Raw genomic sequence first — 16,392 nt, forward strand, 5'->3', positions numbered from 1 at the left:
TTCATCTTTGTATGATTTATCTTGCTTTTTAAAGAGAGATACTGGTTTCAACTGCAGTTATTTTACCAACATCTTAATCTGAGTACATAAACTCACCTACTCTATAGAGTTCATTGCTGCAACCCAATAAATGCACTCTAATGCTGACCCTCCTTCCAATCTCTATACACCCTCTTTTCTCTTTTTTTCTTCTCTTCTGTCTTTGAGAAGTGCTCTTCAGAGGCTGGTGGCATCTAAAAGACATGTACTGTCCATACTTCCATTTCTGGTCAGGTTATGGTACATTTGGAAAAGATACGTATATATATTCAGTATATATATATATCCATATATAAAAATATTTTAATATATACACATATATTAAATTGTTTAATATATATGGTAAATTTGAAAAAATGTGTATATATATATTCAATATATAGAGAGATATATATTTTAAGAATCCATAATAACATCATCTAATAAAAGGAAATATTTTAGGTAATTTCCTTTCAATAATTTTCTATATATTCTGCCTACTGTCCAAACCTTCTTAAGTCCTCTGGAACTTTGTATTATCATTGAACAACTTTTCCAACCTGTTTCCTCTCCAATTTTTCCCTTTTTTCTTCAAATATGTAAGATTTATTTTTGCCACAGTTAAACAACCACCACCACAAAATGTTCTTAATGATGATAATTGCCCAACGTCTTCTTATCTTTACTGCAGTACTTCTTGAAAAAATAACTTGTTATTGTAGGTGTGATTTCCCCATCACACACTCACTCTTAACATTTGACAGGCTGGCTTCTGGTCTCTAACACACGATGCAAACCAAGGAGCTTCTTTTTGTTTTACACCATTCTGTATTCTCTCATTCTGGAAGCACCTATGCTCCCCTTAAAGCACTGCCCTTACTATACTTGACTCTTTTTTAGGTTTACATAAGGAAGCAACGCCTGCCTTTCTGTTTTAACTCTTTGATGACTTCTGTTCCCCTGTTGGCTTGATGAGGAGGGCAGGAAGTTAGGCAAGAAAGGTAGGTTCAGTTGAAAGAACGTTTTACAGATTCAGCACTTTCACTTTAGTTGAGGAACATCAGTAGACTTTATGTTTCTAGTCAACATTAATATGTGGTTAATTATTAATTAACCTATATCTAATTGGTGTACCAGATCTTGGCATACACTTCTTAGGAAGCATAAATTTTGAAACATTTAGACCATTTGCATATATGATATCTAAAATAAGTAACTTTCCAAGTGATGCTGCTCTTTAAGATCAATTTACAAAATCTAAAAGTAACTTATTATTAGTCCAATATGTTGACAATTTTTATATTATTTTAAGGTAACATTATAAATAGTATTAAATTCAACTTGCAGTACATTACAATGTACTATATAAAAGCTGATAAAATAACCACATTGTGAAATTTCTGCTTCACCTCTGACATAGAATGACTCCTTTGATCTCTGGTAAAAGTGGCTGAATCCCTTTAGCAAAGTATTCAATATTCAAAAACAGATTGAAACAGGGGGACCTCATTTTATTTAAAAGGGAATACAAAAACTTCGATGTGCATATTCTGCTGTCTTTTCTATGCTATCCTTATTATATTTGGCTTTGAAAACTTCGATTTAATTTTTATTAATTTAGAAATAGAACTATCTTTAAAGACATGCCAACAGAATCAATGATTTTGTTTTTTTAAGTTTATCAAGTTGCTCCTTTCCCCTACTACAAGCATAGGTCTATATTAATCTAAACAAAACCTCCATTATCCTTATAGAAATAGCAATAGGAGCTCCAGGATATTTTGATAAGAATAAAAACTGAATATAATTGAACCCAACCAAGAAACCTGAAATGGAAAGCTATATTAACTAGATGAATCAACTAGGAGACTTTTGAAAATTTAAAATAATACACAGAATTTCTAACTAACAAAGTTGGGCTTTATAATATGTGTGAAAATGTTTATATTCACACAAAGTTTAATGAAAAGGAAATAGTTTAGTAGCAGGGTAAGATTCAATCTTCTTTGCTTAATGTGTGGCATACTGAATCTTTATTGCTGTTAGAATAGGCAATTTCCCCTGCCAAGATTTAATTAAAGTTTAAATATTTGAAGGGGTGATGATAATGTTGTCTCTAATAAAAAATTTACCTGTCTTGGGATCAATAGAGAAATAAGGCTGTCCCTGAAGAATGCTGTAAACGACTCTGGCACTGTTTCCATAGGTCGGGTCATCTGCATCTGTGGCTTTGACCTGGAGCACATATGCACCTGAAAAATAAAACAATATAACTTTAGCATTTTTATTTTACAGAGTTCAAGGTCATGTGTATTATCTGCTGGACTATATTTTCCTTTGGAATTTGACATTTCTCAGAAATGTCCTGAGTATATGATGTCATGAAGATAATTTAACCATTATAACCAAAATGTTGGGCAACAATATAGCTGTAGTGCAAATGACATATTTTAAATATCTATTTTAGAAGCTATGTTCATTTCCAGGAGCTAGATCATTGAACTGAAAGTCATTAAGACAGCTTTATTGATTTGCACACCAAAGAAAACATGGACACCACTTAACATTAGCTCATCTGCCTACTATTGATGCTTTAATTTCATGATTAGGGCATCAATAGGGAAGTGCAAAGATTTAGAGGCTTGCTGAACTTCAGAGGGTGTTACTAATTTGCAATTGCAATTTAAAATCAACGTCTGTGTACTAATGTTAGGAAGACATTAATTAGAAAAGAATATTTGAGAAATTGAGGAACCATAAATAATTGCAAATGTGCCTGCAGGAGCAACTCTGCCTCAAGATAGAATTAATCTAAAAATTCACTGACATAGGCAAGCACTACAGATAATACAAATTATCTGCACCCTTTATCTCTCTCTCCCTCTCTCTCTCTCCCTCTCTCTCTCTCTCTCTCTCTCTCTCTCTCTCTCTCTCTCTCTGACACTTAGGGATATTTTTTACGTATTAAGAGAAATTGAAGAAAGTTTTCTTTTTCCTGAATTTTTCTCTTATCTACTCATAATCATATTTAAGTCAGTTTCTAGGAACTTTTTAAGTATCTGTTCCTAACATCTGTTCCATGTTACTATTCTGAATTCAGAACACAGTAAAATCAAAAGTATCAAAACTTGTAACAAATAAAATCAGCATGTGGTTGAGGGTTAGAAGGAAATCTACTGAGCTGCTTTGGGTTTAATGTCCCCCCACAGCTTAATCCCCACTGTAACTGTTGAGGGTGAGAAATCCTATTATGGTAATTGAAAGGTGGGGCCTTGAAGAGGTGATTGATTGTAGGACCAGGGAGTAGTGAATGCATTAATAATGGTGGTCATGGGCATGGTTCTGAGGGCTTTAAAAGGAGAGTTCATGAGAGGTTAGTCTCTCTCTGCTCTGCCATTTTCCGCCATGTGAGACCAAAAAAGACTAACCATATGTGTGTTCCCTGGATTTTGAACTTCCTAGCCTCTGAAACTGTAAACAAATAAATTTAGTTTTCTTTATAAGTTACCCAGTTCCAGGTATTTTGTTGTAAGCAACAAAAATGGTCTAATACATAAGCATAATGGGACCAATATATAATTGTACATCCAAAGTTATACAATGAGCAGAACTCTCTTAATCTCCTGGGGGCATTCAAAGTAATTGCTCTGTTTGGAGAAAGCAAGCTTGTCCCTTTCCATTCAGTTATTCATTCAGCCTTTTCTCTTAAAGCAGTACAAATGTGGAATAAACCAAGTCTCAACAGTTTACTATTAAAGCTAAAAGAATGAATCATTTGTTTACGTCTATTTTTTTTTTTAATTAAGTGTTAGGGTGGTAACGAGAGTGAGAAATGATAACTTTCTGTAGACATTCAATGCCAAATGCTTTTGTTTAAGATCCTTTGGTGAATTCTAGCTGTATTAACAGATGAAAAATAAGTTGCAGCAGACTTTCCCATGACAGGAAAATTCTAAAACAAAAGCAGGTGAGCATTACAAGGAAGTCCAAACTGGTAACATATTATCTGTCATCGTTACCGACATTATCATCAATATTTACACTATCGTTAATCATAATGACAAATCTTTATTTATGTAATGAATTAGGTACCTGTATTAAGGTTTCTTCAAAACTAACTTTCCTTAATGCTGTACAAATAAGGTTATCAAGAGTTAATTTCCCTTTTCCCAGAAGTGACTTTTTCCCCAAGAGTCCTCACCTGGATCTTTGCTGTCCCTACCACACATGTTATATATGCAAACTCTACAAATATTAAATACTGCCCAATTCTAAATATAAATATTGCAGTTAAAAAGCTATGAATTGTTCTATTCTCTGGATACACTTGAAGAAAAAAACAGTATTATATTTAGTAACAAATAGGAAATAAAAACAGTTGTAAACAAAAAATATTTAATAACAAATTTACGTACTAAGTAACAAATTTACATAAACTTTTGTATTCTTTGACCACGATGTCTCCAACCTGCTTCTCCCCTTCCCCCACCGCCCCTGGTGACGACCATCCACTCTCTGCTTCTATGAGGTTTTTTGAGAAAAGCTTATTTCACACAGAGACAGCTGTAGGTATGAAAAGGTCCTGAGGAAAGGGAGGTGATGGAGAAAATGCTCATGAGAACAATTCTAGAATTTAGCTCTCCCTCCAGCATTGACTTATCTTTATCTCATTATTACTATCTATCTACTTACCCACTAACCTATATTTCAATTTTTATTTACATGAAACAGATAGAACTAGTCATACATTCTATTTTTTTCTTCCCAGTACAAAACAAAACTTTAATACATTTGCACACAATTTCTAATTATTGTAGGATGCAAATGCATTAAATCAAAATTACATGAAAGCCTTACTAAAGGAACATATATTGAGCAAAAATGCGACAAAGTATGTAGTAGTTTTTAAAATTTTATAGTTTATAATGATGATTTGATTTACATGATATTTTCACCTCTGATTAAATTCTGTTGTTTTCCAGTGTAATTTACTGAATATTACTTTACTCATTAAATGACATGTCGAATAAACATATTATGAAGGCACGTGAAAATGTACTTCACCATTTTTAACCAATCTCCTTTTAGTTAACACTTTGATTAAAGGATTTTATTTTCTCTATTACAAAAATTCTGCAATTGGTAAATTCTAACAATTGAAATAGATGGGTCAGAAAACATGAATTTAACATGTTGATAGATATTGTCAAGTTGTCTACCAAAAGATTGCTCTAATTTACATTTCTATCAACGGGGTACGTTTTCTAGCATTTTCACCGTTCTTTATTGTTCTCATATGTATTTTTCATGCTATGTGTGAACTCAGCACCTTATGTGTTTTGGTCATTTCTACCTTTTGTGTGTGTGTAGGATTACACACACTGTACTTATATTGTTAACCCATTTTTCTTTTATGTATTATACATATTTATTGAAAGAGTATTTACTAGTTTATTTTGATTTAGTTTGAATTTTATGTGGTCACTTTAAATGGTTTTGCTTTGTGTGTATGTTTATCTAGGTGTGTACATATGGTATACATATCTTTTTTTTAATTTTATCAATATACAGAGTGGTTCATTTTTCTGTCTCCTTACCAAATCCTCCCTGGTATACGTATCTTAAAATTATTATTCTTTAGCTGTGTTCGGTGAGATTAGGTGGTTTTTACTCTCTCTTCTTCCTAAATTCTATACAATGAGTAATTGGGTTCTCGATCCTATAACAAGCAAACCAGCTGGCTTTCATAATGGAACTACACAGGGCTTGCTTCTGCTTGCACATAAGACATGTGATAATCATGCTTTATTTATCTGATTTAAGTAAGATTAATATTATCAAGGCTTAGAATGGATTTTAAAAATCATCTGGCATAACATTTAAATTTTACAACCCAAAATTGAAGGCCAGTGCTATGTTTTGAAACGTGTCCCCCCAAAAGCATGTGTGGGAAACTTAATCCCCAATACAAGTGTTGGAAGGTGAGACCTTTGAAGAGGTGACTAAGTCAAGAGGGCACTGCCCTAATGAACAGATTAACACAGTTATTGTGGGAGTGGGTTAGTTATCACAGGAGTGGGTTCCTGATGAAAAGGATGAGTTAGGTGTCCTTCCTCTCTTGCTCTCTCTCCATGAGATGACAAAGCCAAAAGTTCCTCAACAAATGCCAGCACCTTCATATTGGACTTCCCAGCCTCCAGAATTGTGAGAAATAAGTTTCTTTATATACACACACAGACATATATATATACAGATACGCATACACATATAAATATACATATATATGCACAAACATGCATATATATCCCAGTCGCTGGTGTTCTGTTATAGCAACACAAAATAGACTAAGACGGTAGTGTTAAAATCATTCTTATTGATACTATACATGACATTCTTACTCAAAATGGTAGTAAGGTAGAAGTAGAACTGAACTCTACTAACTCACAATTTCAGGTAGTCATTAACTTGTTGAATCCTTCATTTCTTCTTTTAATCAATAAATATTCAGGAGTGTCCACCATGCATCAGGTACTATTCTCAATGTACAATAAAAAACACATATGTTATATAATTACTTATTCTGTCAAATGCCACTTCTAGCATGGCAGTTTTATATTTTATGTATTATTTGCATTAATGGCATTAAATAGCTTTGATAGAAATACACAAATAATATAAGTAGATTATATGTAATGTCAGGCTTCTGTAGAACATTTTTAATTAAATTTTCCAGATGAAGAATATTCCTATTCATTGAATACGTTCTTACTTTTTATCATCCTGCACCGACAGGTTTGAGTCCTCACCTCCTCACAATTGCCAAGTTAAAAGGCATCTCAACTGCTCTCTCCTCCAGCTTTTGTTTGTTTGTTTGCTTGGTTTTTGTTTTAAACAGAAGCATAAAAATCATTGATTCAGCACACAAAGTTGATCATATTATTCCTTGATTGAAAAAGGTTACAATTTTTAAAAAATAAAACAAACACAAATAAATCTCTAAGGGTTTTTTTTTTTATTTCTATTTACAGAAAATCATCTAAACTCATCACTGTGTTATGCATAGTGTGACATGCATGGGTTTCAAATGTTCCTTCCAGACCAGATACTAACTGTGCCTCCAGAGCCCCCATGCCATGACTGCTCATACTTATCTACGGTTTATGATGTGGCTCTTTCATGCCTTTGTGCTCTTGCCCCCTTATCCTGCCACCAGGAGGCTATTTGCCCTTTGATGTCCCAGCTGTGTCTCACTTCTGTTGAACCCCTGCTTTTCTGCTCCCAAGCAGAGACATTTTGTTTACTCCTCTGAACTCGCATCATACTTTTATACTTTTTTAATTTAGTACATCATGTTTCCTTCTTACTAAATCACAAAATCTTTTACATTAGCATTCTGACATATTTATCTTTGCACACAACCTTACATGTTTATCTTTGTACACACAGCCCTTAGCACAGATTTGACATGAAGGAAGTCCCAAATAAATATTTGTGGATTATATATTTATAGTACCCATCTTTACGCACATAAGACACAAATACAATGCACACAGTTCTGCAAATGGGTGACCTGACAGCTGGTTATGATCTTTACAGTTACTTTTAATATTAAGTTCAGATGGTCTTGAATTTCTAAGGAACATCGCTGTTCTTACTTCAGAAAGCAGAACCAAAAACAAGTGGCAATACATTAAACATAATTTCATAGGCCAAAAAAAAAAGATTTGACCAACATATGGAATGCATACCAGAGGAAAGTTAATACAAATTTATTTGCTAAATAATGTTAATCTTTCTCAGGACTAATGCATGTGACAGGAAAAAGAGGGAGAAATTTCAAGTGTTTTTGCCTTATGTATACACTGCATCATAATCTAGAGATAAGATAGAGCTAGGAAAATATACAATGATAAATACACTGAAATTTATTTTCAAATATAATTGCAAAAGAAAATTGAAATTTTTTCAAGTAAAATTGCAAAATATTATATTGTATTACATAAAGAAGGCACTAAGCAGCACAGAAATGTAAAGAAGAAAGGTTTTTATTGTCTAGTCAGATAGAGAAAGAGGATGTGTGTGTGTGTACACAAGTGCAAGATGCTACAAAGAAATGAAATACTATAAGACATTAACACATGGATGTGACAGTTAATTTTAGGTGTCAACTGGACTGAACTAAGGAATACCTAGAGAACTGGTAAAGCACGATGTTTGTGTACATCTGTTATTGTGTTTCCAGAGGAGATTGGCATGTGAGTTAGTACACTAAGCAGGTAAGATCTACCCTCAATGTGGGTAAACATCATCTAAACAGAGGAGAGTCTGGAGAGAATAAAAAAGACAGAGGAAACACAATTTCCTCAAGTGCGCATCCTCTATTCTCTTCTATCTCCCACCATGGGATGATGCAGCAAGAAGACCCTTGCAACATGCTGACCCCTCAACCTTGGACTTCCCAGCCTCCAAAACTGTACAAAAATACACTTTATTTGTTGTAAATTACCCACACTGAAGTTTTCTGTTATCTACTCTGAATCAGAGTTCAATATATGGCCCCGTTTTCCTCATAGGCAGGATTTACAGGTCCGGGAATTAAGGGGTGGACACGGAAGTGGTAACAATCACCACGAGAAACCCACTTGCAAAAATTTTGCTTCCTGTTCCAGCAACTTTATGGTCTGTTGGCCTAGAGGTCTTAGTTCCAGAGGGAGTAATGCTGCCACCAGGAGACTTAACAGTGATTCCATTGAACAGTGATTCCAATGAACTGCTACCTAGAATTTTAAGCTCCTTGTGCCTCCGAGTCAACAGGCTAAGAAGAGAGTTACAGTGTTGGCTGGAGTGCTTGGTATGAACTATACAGTGGAAATTGACTGCTACTCCACAATGAAGGTAAGAAAGAGTATGTCTGGAACACAGGAAATCCCTTCAATCTTTCTTAGTATTACCATGCCCTGTGATTAAGGTCAATGGGAAATTATGACAACCTAATCTAGGCAGGATTATGTGCAGACCCTTAAGGAAAGAAGGTTTGAATCACTCATGACCAGCTAAAGTGTTTCCTGAAGGTAAAGGGTATACAGAATGTGTAGTAGAAGGGATTTATAAATGCCAGCTATGACCACACGACCAGTTACATAAATGAAGACTGTAATTATCATGAGTATTTCCTCCCTATTTTGGTAAGAATATGTTTGTGTGTGTATACATGTATATTAAGCAGATATCTTGCTTTTGTTCCTCTCTTGTTCCTTTATCATGTAGCATAAGATATATTGACTCCATAACAGTATTTAAATATTGGTAATTTTTCATCATACTATTTAAGTTATGAGATATCAGGAGACGAGTAAACATCACCAAGGACTTGAACTCCTCTTCTGAATAAAGGATTAGTGCGTTTTTAATTGTATACCAGATAGTTGTAGCATGTTAGGGGGAGCTGTTACATTGTTATTGTCTATATTTGAAGATTAAGTATGGCTTAGGGATATGTATATGGATACCTATTTGATAAGAGGTAGACTTGTGATGGTCAATTTTAGTTGTCAACTTGACTGGATTAAGGAATAGCTAAATGACTGAAAAAGCATTACTTCTGGGTGTGTCTGTCAGGGTGTTTCCACAAGACATTGGCATGTGAGTCAATGGACTGAGTGGGGAAGATCTGCCCTCAGTGTGGGCAGGCACCATCAGATCAGCTGGGGGCCAGGATAGAACAAAAAAATCAGAGAAGGGTGATTTTTCTCTCTTGTGCATGCTCACTTGCCCTTCCACTTTCCACCATGGGATGACACAGCAAGAAGGCCCTCACCACAAGTGGCCCCTTGATCTTAGACTTTCCAGCCTCCAGAAACGTGAGCCAAATAAATTTCTATTCATTATAAATTACCCAGTCTCACGTATTATGTTGTAGCAGCACAAAACAGACTAAGACAATGCAGTCTGTTAAACCAGAGTTTAATTACACATAGATGCTCAGCAGGTGAATTCAGTATTTAAAGTAATGGAGTCTAATCAATTTTACATTAGATTTTACTGCACTGCTCATGAACACTGGGCTCTTAGCTTCTTTCTGTGGATCTTCTTCCTGTTTTCTCCTTGTGCTTGTAAATGGCTCCTGCATCCTCTTTATCTTCAACCAGTGTTGAATATAAGGTATCTGCAAGAATTATTAAGAACACCAATTCTCGTGCTTCCATCAGCAAGTTTAATTTGGTTGTTCTTGAGTGTGCCAGTTATAAGAAATTTTTTCACTTTCTGCAGATGAGTCTAATGAGTAGGCAGAGCTGAGAAGCCCAGTTCTGCAATTCTCTTAGAGTAGTTTACCAATTAGGAGAGGCTGCCCAGCTTGTCATTATGACTGTAATCTTTGTCTCCAGAGCCTGAGTGCCCAGGTTTGATTCCTAGATTGACCACTAGCCAACTATGTAACCTCAAGCAAATTTATATCAGCTTTAGTTTTTCACAAAAAAAGGTAAGAAAAATAACATCCATTTTCTAGAGGTATTAAATAAGTCAAAATTTGTAAAGAAATTCTAATAGAGTTTACTAAATAATATGTGCTATTTAACTGCATATAAGATATAACACATACATACATACTCACTTTCTGTTCTTCTGCACCAGACAAAGGGTGACAACTTCTAAAAATGCAACAATAGCATAAGACCTTTCCTCAACTCCCACCCCTCAGTATTCAGATACTGATTGAATTTTATCTCCTGTGTGTTAGAAAAAAAGGCAATTTTGAGATGTGAATTTAAAATATATTAAAATGCAAACAAGTTGCTTATGACAGCATAGGTCCATTGTGTTAGAGACCCAAGAAAGAAAAAAAAAATGTACATTTATTAAATCTGCCTGAAATAATCAGAACCTTTAAACTAAACATATGTAATAAAAATTCCCCAGAGTAGAAGTTATGCCCCTTGAACTGTACTTTCAGGCTCAGACCAGGCAACTTTTTTTTTCTCTTTCTTCCACCCCAACCCTACTCAGCCTAGTCACAGAGTAGTAGTATCATATTCTTAAAGGATAAAGAAATCACTTTTGATTCAAATGAATGTAGGTGTGAAGAATCAGCCTGTGACTAATAAGAGTTTATTAAATATACACCTTACATAAACACATACCTAACATTATTTGTTTTGATTTGGTCAGTTGATTCTGCCATGTTAAGGGTAAGATTAAGTACGTAGGTATGTATGCATTTATCTGTCTATCCATCTATCTCCCTATTCACGTATCTGTCTGTCTCTCTATCTGGTTTTAGTAAAAGGAGAAAAATTTATATGTGCATTTAATATATAGGTATATAGAGTGTGCATGTAGATTAGAAGTCAAAATACTGAATCCTAGAACCAACTCTGTAATTAAATAGATATATCATCTTGTGCAAGGTATTTCAATTCTGTAATGATAATAATGTAGTTTTAGTGAACGATGTGGTAATGCCTCCAAAAATTAATCCCACCTAATCTTACAAAGTACCCATATATGTATTTATATATCACCATCTCTGTCACACATCCATGTATTTCATAAGTTTAATTCATGAAGAAAATTGGCCCAAGTTTAAGAATTATTATAAATGTGACCCATTTCAAGCCAGTGAAATCATGGGAGATGTGTGCTGGAACCTTCTAGGAAATGCTCTCTTTTTCTCTCGATACTGGAGTGCAGATGTCTGGAATTGCTATAGCCATTTCAACACCTTGGGGAAAACTTACCTGGAGACAGTCACACTCAAGAGACCACAGACTTCAAAACCACAGGAAAGGGAATGAGGAAACTCAGTTAAACCTTCCTGAAGTTCAACCTCCAGTAATTTTGATGATTGGGGCCATAAATCCTCTTTTCTGTGCTATTTTATACTTGAATTTGGATTGGGATTTTTTTGTTACTTCCAAATTAACAAAATTTGGGGAAATCACTTTAATACTCTAAGCCACTGTTACATGCTTCAATTCTAATGTGGGAGTATAAATACAGTAGTCCCCACTTATCATGGGAGATATGTCCAAGACCCCCAGTGATGCATAAAACCTCAGATAGTACCAAACCCTGTTTGTACTATGATTTTTCCTGTACATACATGCCTATGATAAAGTTTAACTTAATTAAGATTAAGTTAATCTGGTGCAAGATGTTGCCTTCAATTGGAACACGTTTCTGTTCGTGTCTTCCGCCCACAAATTTAATATATTTTTCATCTTAACTAAGCATTTATCACACACTATGGCTGTAACTTTTACTGTTTGAGGTGTAGCAGCAAAACTAGCATATTTATTTTTCCTTCTATGCAATTTACTCTCAGAAAATCTGTTCTTACTGGTCACAGACACCTCAGCATACAATTTTTATTTTCGTAAGTTGAGAACTTTCATCCTTGCACTTCAAGGAAGCACTTTATGGCTTCTCTTTGGCACATCCAAATTGCCAGCATCACTGCTCTTGCACTTTGGGGCCATTATTAAGTAAAATAAGGATCACTTGAACACAAGTCCAGCAATACAACGACAGCAGCTCAGATAATCGAGCAGGCTACTAAGTGACTCATGGGAGAGCAGCATCTACAGAGTGGATCTACTGGACAAATGGGTGATTCACATACTGAGCAGGAGGGAGTAGGATGGTGTGAGATTCATCACACTACTCAGAATGAAGTGCAATTTAAAACATATGATTTTTTTATTTCTGGAATTTTCCACTTAGTATTTTCATACTGTGGTTGATTGTAGGTAACTGAAACTGTGAAAAGGGTCAGAACCTCCTAGTAGTCAGAACATTATTTATGCACTATTTCATGAGAAAATCCATGTAAATTGCTTAGCATAACTGACACATAGTGAGCCCTCATGAAAATCATTAAAATTCTTCAACTTTTTTGTGAAAGGGTAGAATGTCCTTATATCTCCAGTAATTTGTTATACAATGTAAAACAGAATTGTAGCTGAACTATTTCCAAATAACTTTTTTGCTACTGCAGATTAATCTTTTGTTTACACGGTTTTGAACACATTATTGTACTGTTCTGTCCAAAACCTTCAAAGTGCTGTGAATTCTACTCTGAACTTCAAGACTGTTTGGTTTGTTGTCCTTTTTCTTTCTTTCTTTCTTTTTTTTTTTTTCATTCTAAAATTTAACTACTCAGCTTCTCCAAACCTTCTCTCTAGAAAATTTACTTTACATACTGTCCAACAAAAATTAGAGTTCTGCCATTTAATTTTTGGGTAACAACTCTGAGTTTCTTATCTAAGAATTGGAAACATATAACTGAATTTCATGAAGTGTAAGTATATTAGTCTGTTTTCTATCACTGACAACAAAATACTTGGCATTGGGTAATTTATGAGAACAAAATTCATTTTTTACAGTTTTGGAGTCTGGGAAGTTCAGGGTCTAGGGGACACTTCGGCTGAGGGCTTTCTTCCTGGTGGGGACTGCCTATGGTGTCCTGTGGTGATACTGATAATCACATGGCAAGGATGACAAGAGCGTTCTTGTGCTCTCCTTATAAAGCCACGAGTCCACACCAGTGAAAATACATTGAGTCATTAGCTCATTAATTAATCAGTCAATTAATCCATTCATGAGAGCATAGTTCTCATGATCCGATCACCTCTTAAAGGCTCCGCCTTTCAAATACCATATTGGGGATTAAGTTCCACACGAGCTTTGGAGGCGACAAACATTTAGGTCATAGCAGTTAGCAAAATCTAAATTTAGCTATCTATATGAATCACCACCTTCTTGTTTCTTCCACTACTTTTGACACTCAGTCACTTTCCACAATCCATTTTACCAGTGGAAGAACTGGAGACAAACTGTCCTCAATGTTACACTTTCATAGAATGCTTCCATCGGTGACTTGCCTTAATTGAAATCTTGCTTTTCCTTGAGCCTAATTCTACCATCTACTAAGAGCATTTGGGGCCTGTCCTTTAGCTTTCCAATACTGCTTCTGATTAATTGGAGCACCTTTCTCTCATGGGATCAACTGTTTAAATGTCTTCCTTGGGACATTTAAATGGTTAATCCACATCTCTTTCTTTGAGTTGTCTCCTTTTATGGTTTCCTCAACATCATTTACTTTTGGCTCTATCCTTGTTTCTCTGATAATCACTTAGTCTTCTATAAAGATTCCTCTTCCTTTCTTTGCCCTTTAAAGGTTTATGCACCCCAGATTTTGTCTCTCACTCTACATGCCTAACTCTACAGTCTTTTTCATATTAGCCCTAAAGTGCCAGTGACTAGATCCTGATCATAATTTATATTTTTCAGTTGCTTAAATAGCAAAACTGACAGTTAACTAGACCAAGATAAATCCAGTTTCTTATGTACATTCTAAACTTTTTTTAGCACTTATTCTTTACATCTAATTCAGTATCTTTCATTGACTAAACATTGCTAAAGTATATCTTTCCTCTCCATTCTGCTACTAGTTTTATTTGAAATGTTAGTGTTTCTCACCTGGATTATAGTGTTATGATACTTAATAATCCAAGTGTTGCCTGTCTTAACAACTACCATCCACCCTACATACATCAGTCATATTTGTCTTTCAAAAATGTAAATCTGATTTTGTTCTCAGCTCTATCTCAAATGTTCTTTGTGAATCTGTCATTTCCAGCTTCACCTCTTGCCCTGCTCTCTGTCAACTCCCTGTAGTCTCAGTAGAATAATAGCTCCTTAAGACATAGTCCTTCTTAATATTCTGCTCTTTATACATGCTGTCATGGATATCAGAAATGTCCTTTTTCACCCAGCTGAACTTTAGCCCATTTTAAAGACTGGCCTCAATAGCTCCTCTTTCAGACACTTATTTCTGTACCTTCACAGTGCCTTGTTTCCTCTCACTCATTTCCCTCTGTCTCTTCCACCAGGCTGCAAGTGCCACCTAGAGAGTGATCCCTCTTTCTCTCCCTCCCTCCCTCCCTCCTTCTCTCTGTCTCTCATATTGGAAGCTACTATGGTGCTTGGTACCTAATAGGTACTTAATACGTGTTTGTTGTGTAAGTTAATAAAGAAACAAATGAGTCTGCCTAAGAAAACATTTTTGATCAGCTGATGTTAGAAGTTTTCAATAAGGGCTTTACATTTCTTGACTCAGCCAAAAGGCTCAGTGTCTTTTCCTGTCAGTAGTTTTGACAGTAATGCTGCTTTGCTGTCTGTTACAGAAATCACAGAAGCAGCTCCAAATCAAAAGTGTCTTGAGAATGCTTAAGACCAGTGGCAAAATAAAACAAGAAATCAATTACCAGCATATTTGCAATACTGACACTTCAAACTCTGCTAAGTCTACAGAAGAATTTACAATCCTACTTTCAGTTTTCAGGAAGAAAATAAACTTTCATAAGAGCAAAGTCTGAATCATATGTGTGGAAGACCCAATATAATAAAGTTCTAGAACTCTTTATAGCAGTTCACTTTAGCTGGAACCAAGTGACCTTGAATATTGATTATTTCACACATTCAAAGGCATAATGATGTCACATGGCTTTGCAATACTTGCAAAAGTGTTCATGAATCTGCACAAGGAATGTCTGGCTACAAAGATGGACATATCAGTAAGAAGTGTACACATTACTGTTCGAATCATCTTACCTAATAGAGAAAGGTGTGTTATTTGTGTATAAGAACTGTGAGTTAGTATTAAGGTTTTGTCTGTGGTTAAATGCTACAGTGAACCAGTGTGAGGTTTGGTTTAGTAATTGTTACAAAAACAAAAAACTTGAAAACCTATTTGTTTTGTTACATTTGTTGTAATTAATTAATTAAGGCAGAAGTTCACTGTAGCTAAACAAAATTTAAACTTTGCTATATTTCACATGCCTTCTGATCCAAATTTTCCCAATCCATTAATCTGATATTAGTTCCTTCATCTATAAAATAGGAGGTTTGGAAGACATTTTTAGATTCATCTGTGCAGATGTGTGTTGTGATTCTAGCCAAAAAGACTAATTGTATTGATAGTTGCTGAAATTAAACTTTGATGGATTTGTTCATCTTCATTTCATAATGCTGTCAAGTTTTGATTTCACATAAGTTTCTCTCTTGAGAATGAAACCAAAGATTTGAATTTGAAGAAGTTACATTATATAATTATTCTCATGGTGATTTAAATTTTCACATTATAAGAAAAATATTTGAAAGTTGGGCATCAGTTTCAAAGTTCACCAAAATGAACAAAAACTTATGCATTATCACTATCTGATAGGATGGGTTGTCCCCTCCAAAACTCATGTTGAAATCTGATCTCCAATGTGGCAGTGTTGGAAACTGATTGAATCATGGGGGCAGATCCCTCATGAATGGATTAATGCTCTCCCTGGGGGAGGAGGGGTAGTGAGTGAGATCTCCCTCTAT

At 34.9% G+C, this 16,392-nt stretch overlaps 1 protein-coding gene across 1 annotated transcript in view; it reads right to left on the minus strand.

The window, feature by feature from the left end:
* The window catches only part of CDH12 (cadherin 12), a 403,563-nt gene that overhangs the window by 102,099 nt on the left and 285,072 nt on the right, over window positions 1-16,392 (minus strand). Inside the window, exon 4 of the mRNA XM_063085931.1 lies at window positions 2,151-2,270. Coding sequence (XP_062942001.1) covers window positions 2,151-2,270 — 120 coding nt within the window. The remainder of the gene's footprint in view (window positions 1-2,150; window positions 2,271-16,392) is intronic.

Source organism: Cynocephalus volans, chromosome 2 (assembly GCF_027409185.1).
Source record: "Cynocephalus volans isolate mCynVol1 chromosome 2, mCynVol1.pri, whole genome shotgun sequence".
NCBI lineage: Eukaryota > Metazoa > Chordata > Mammalia > Dermoptera > Cynocephalidae > Cynocephalus > Cynocephalus volans.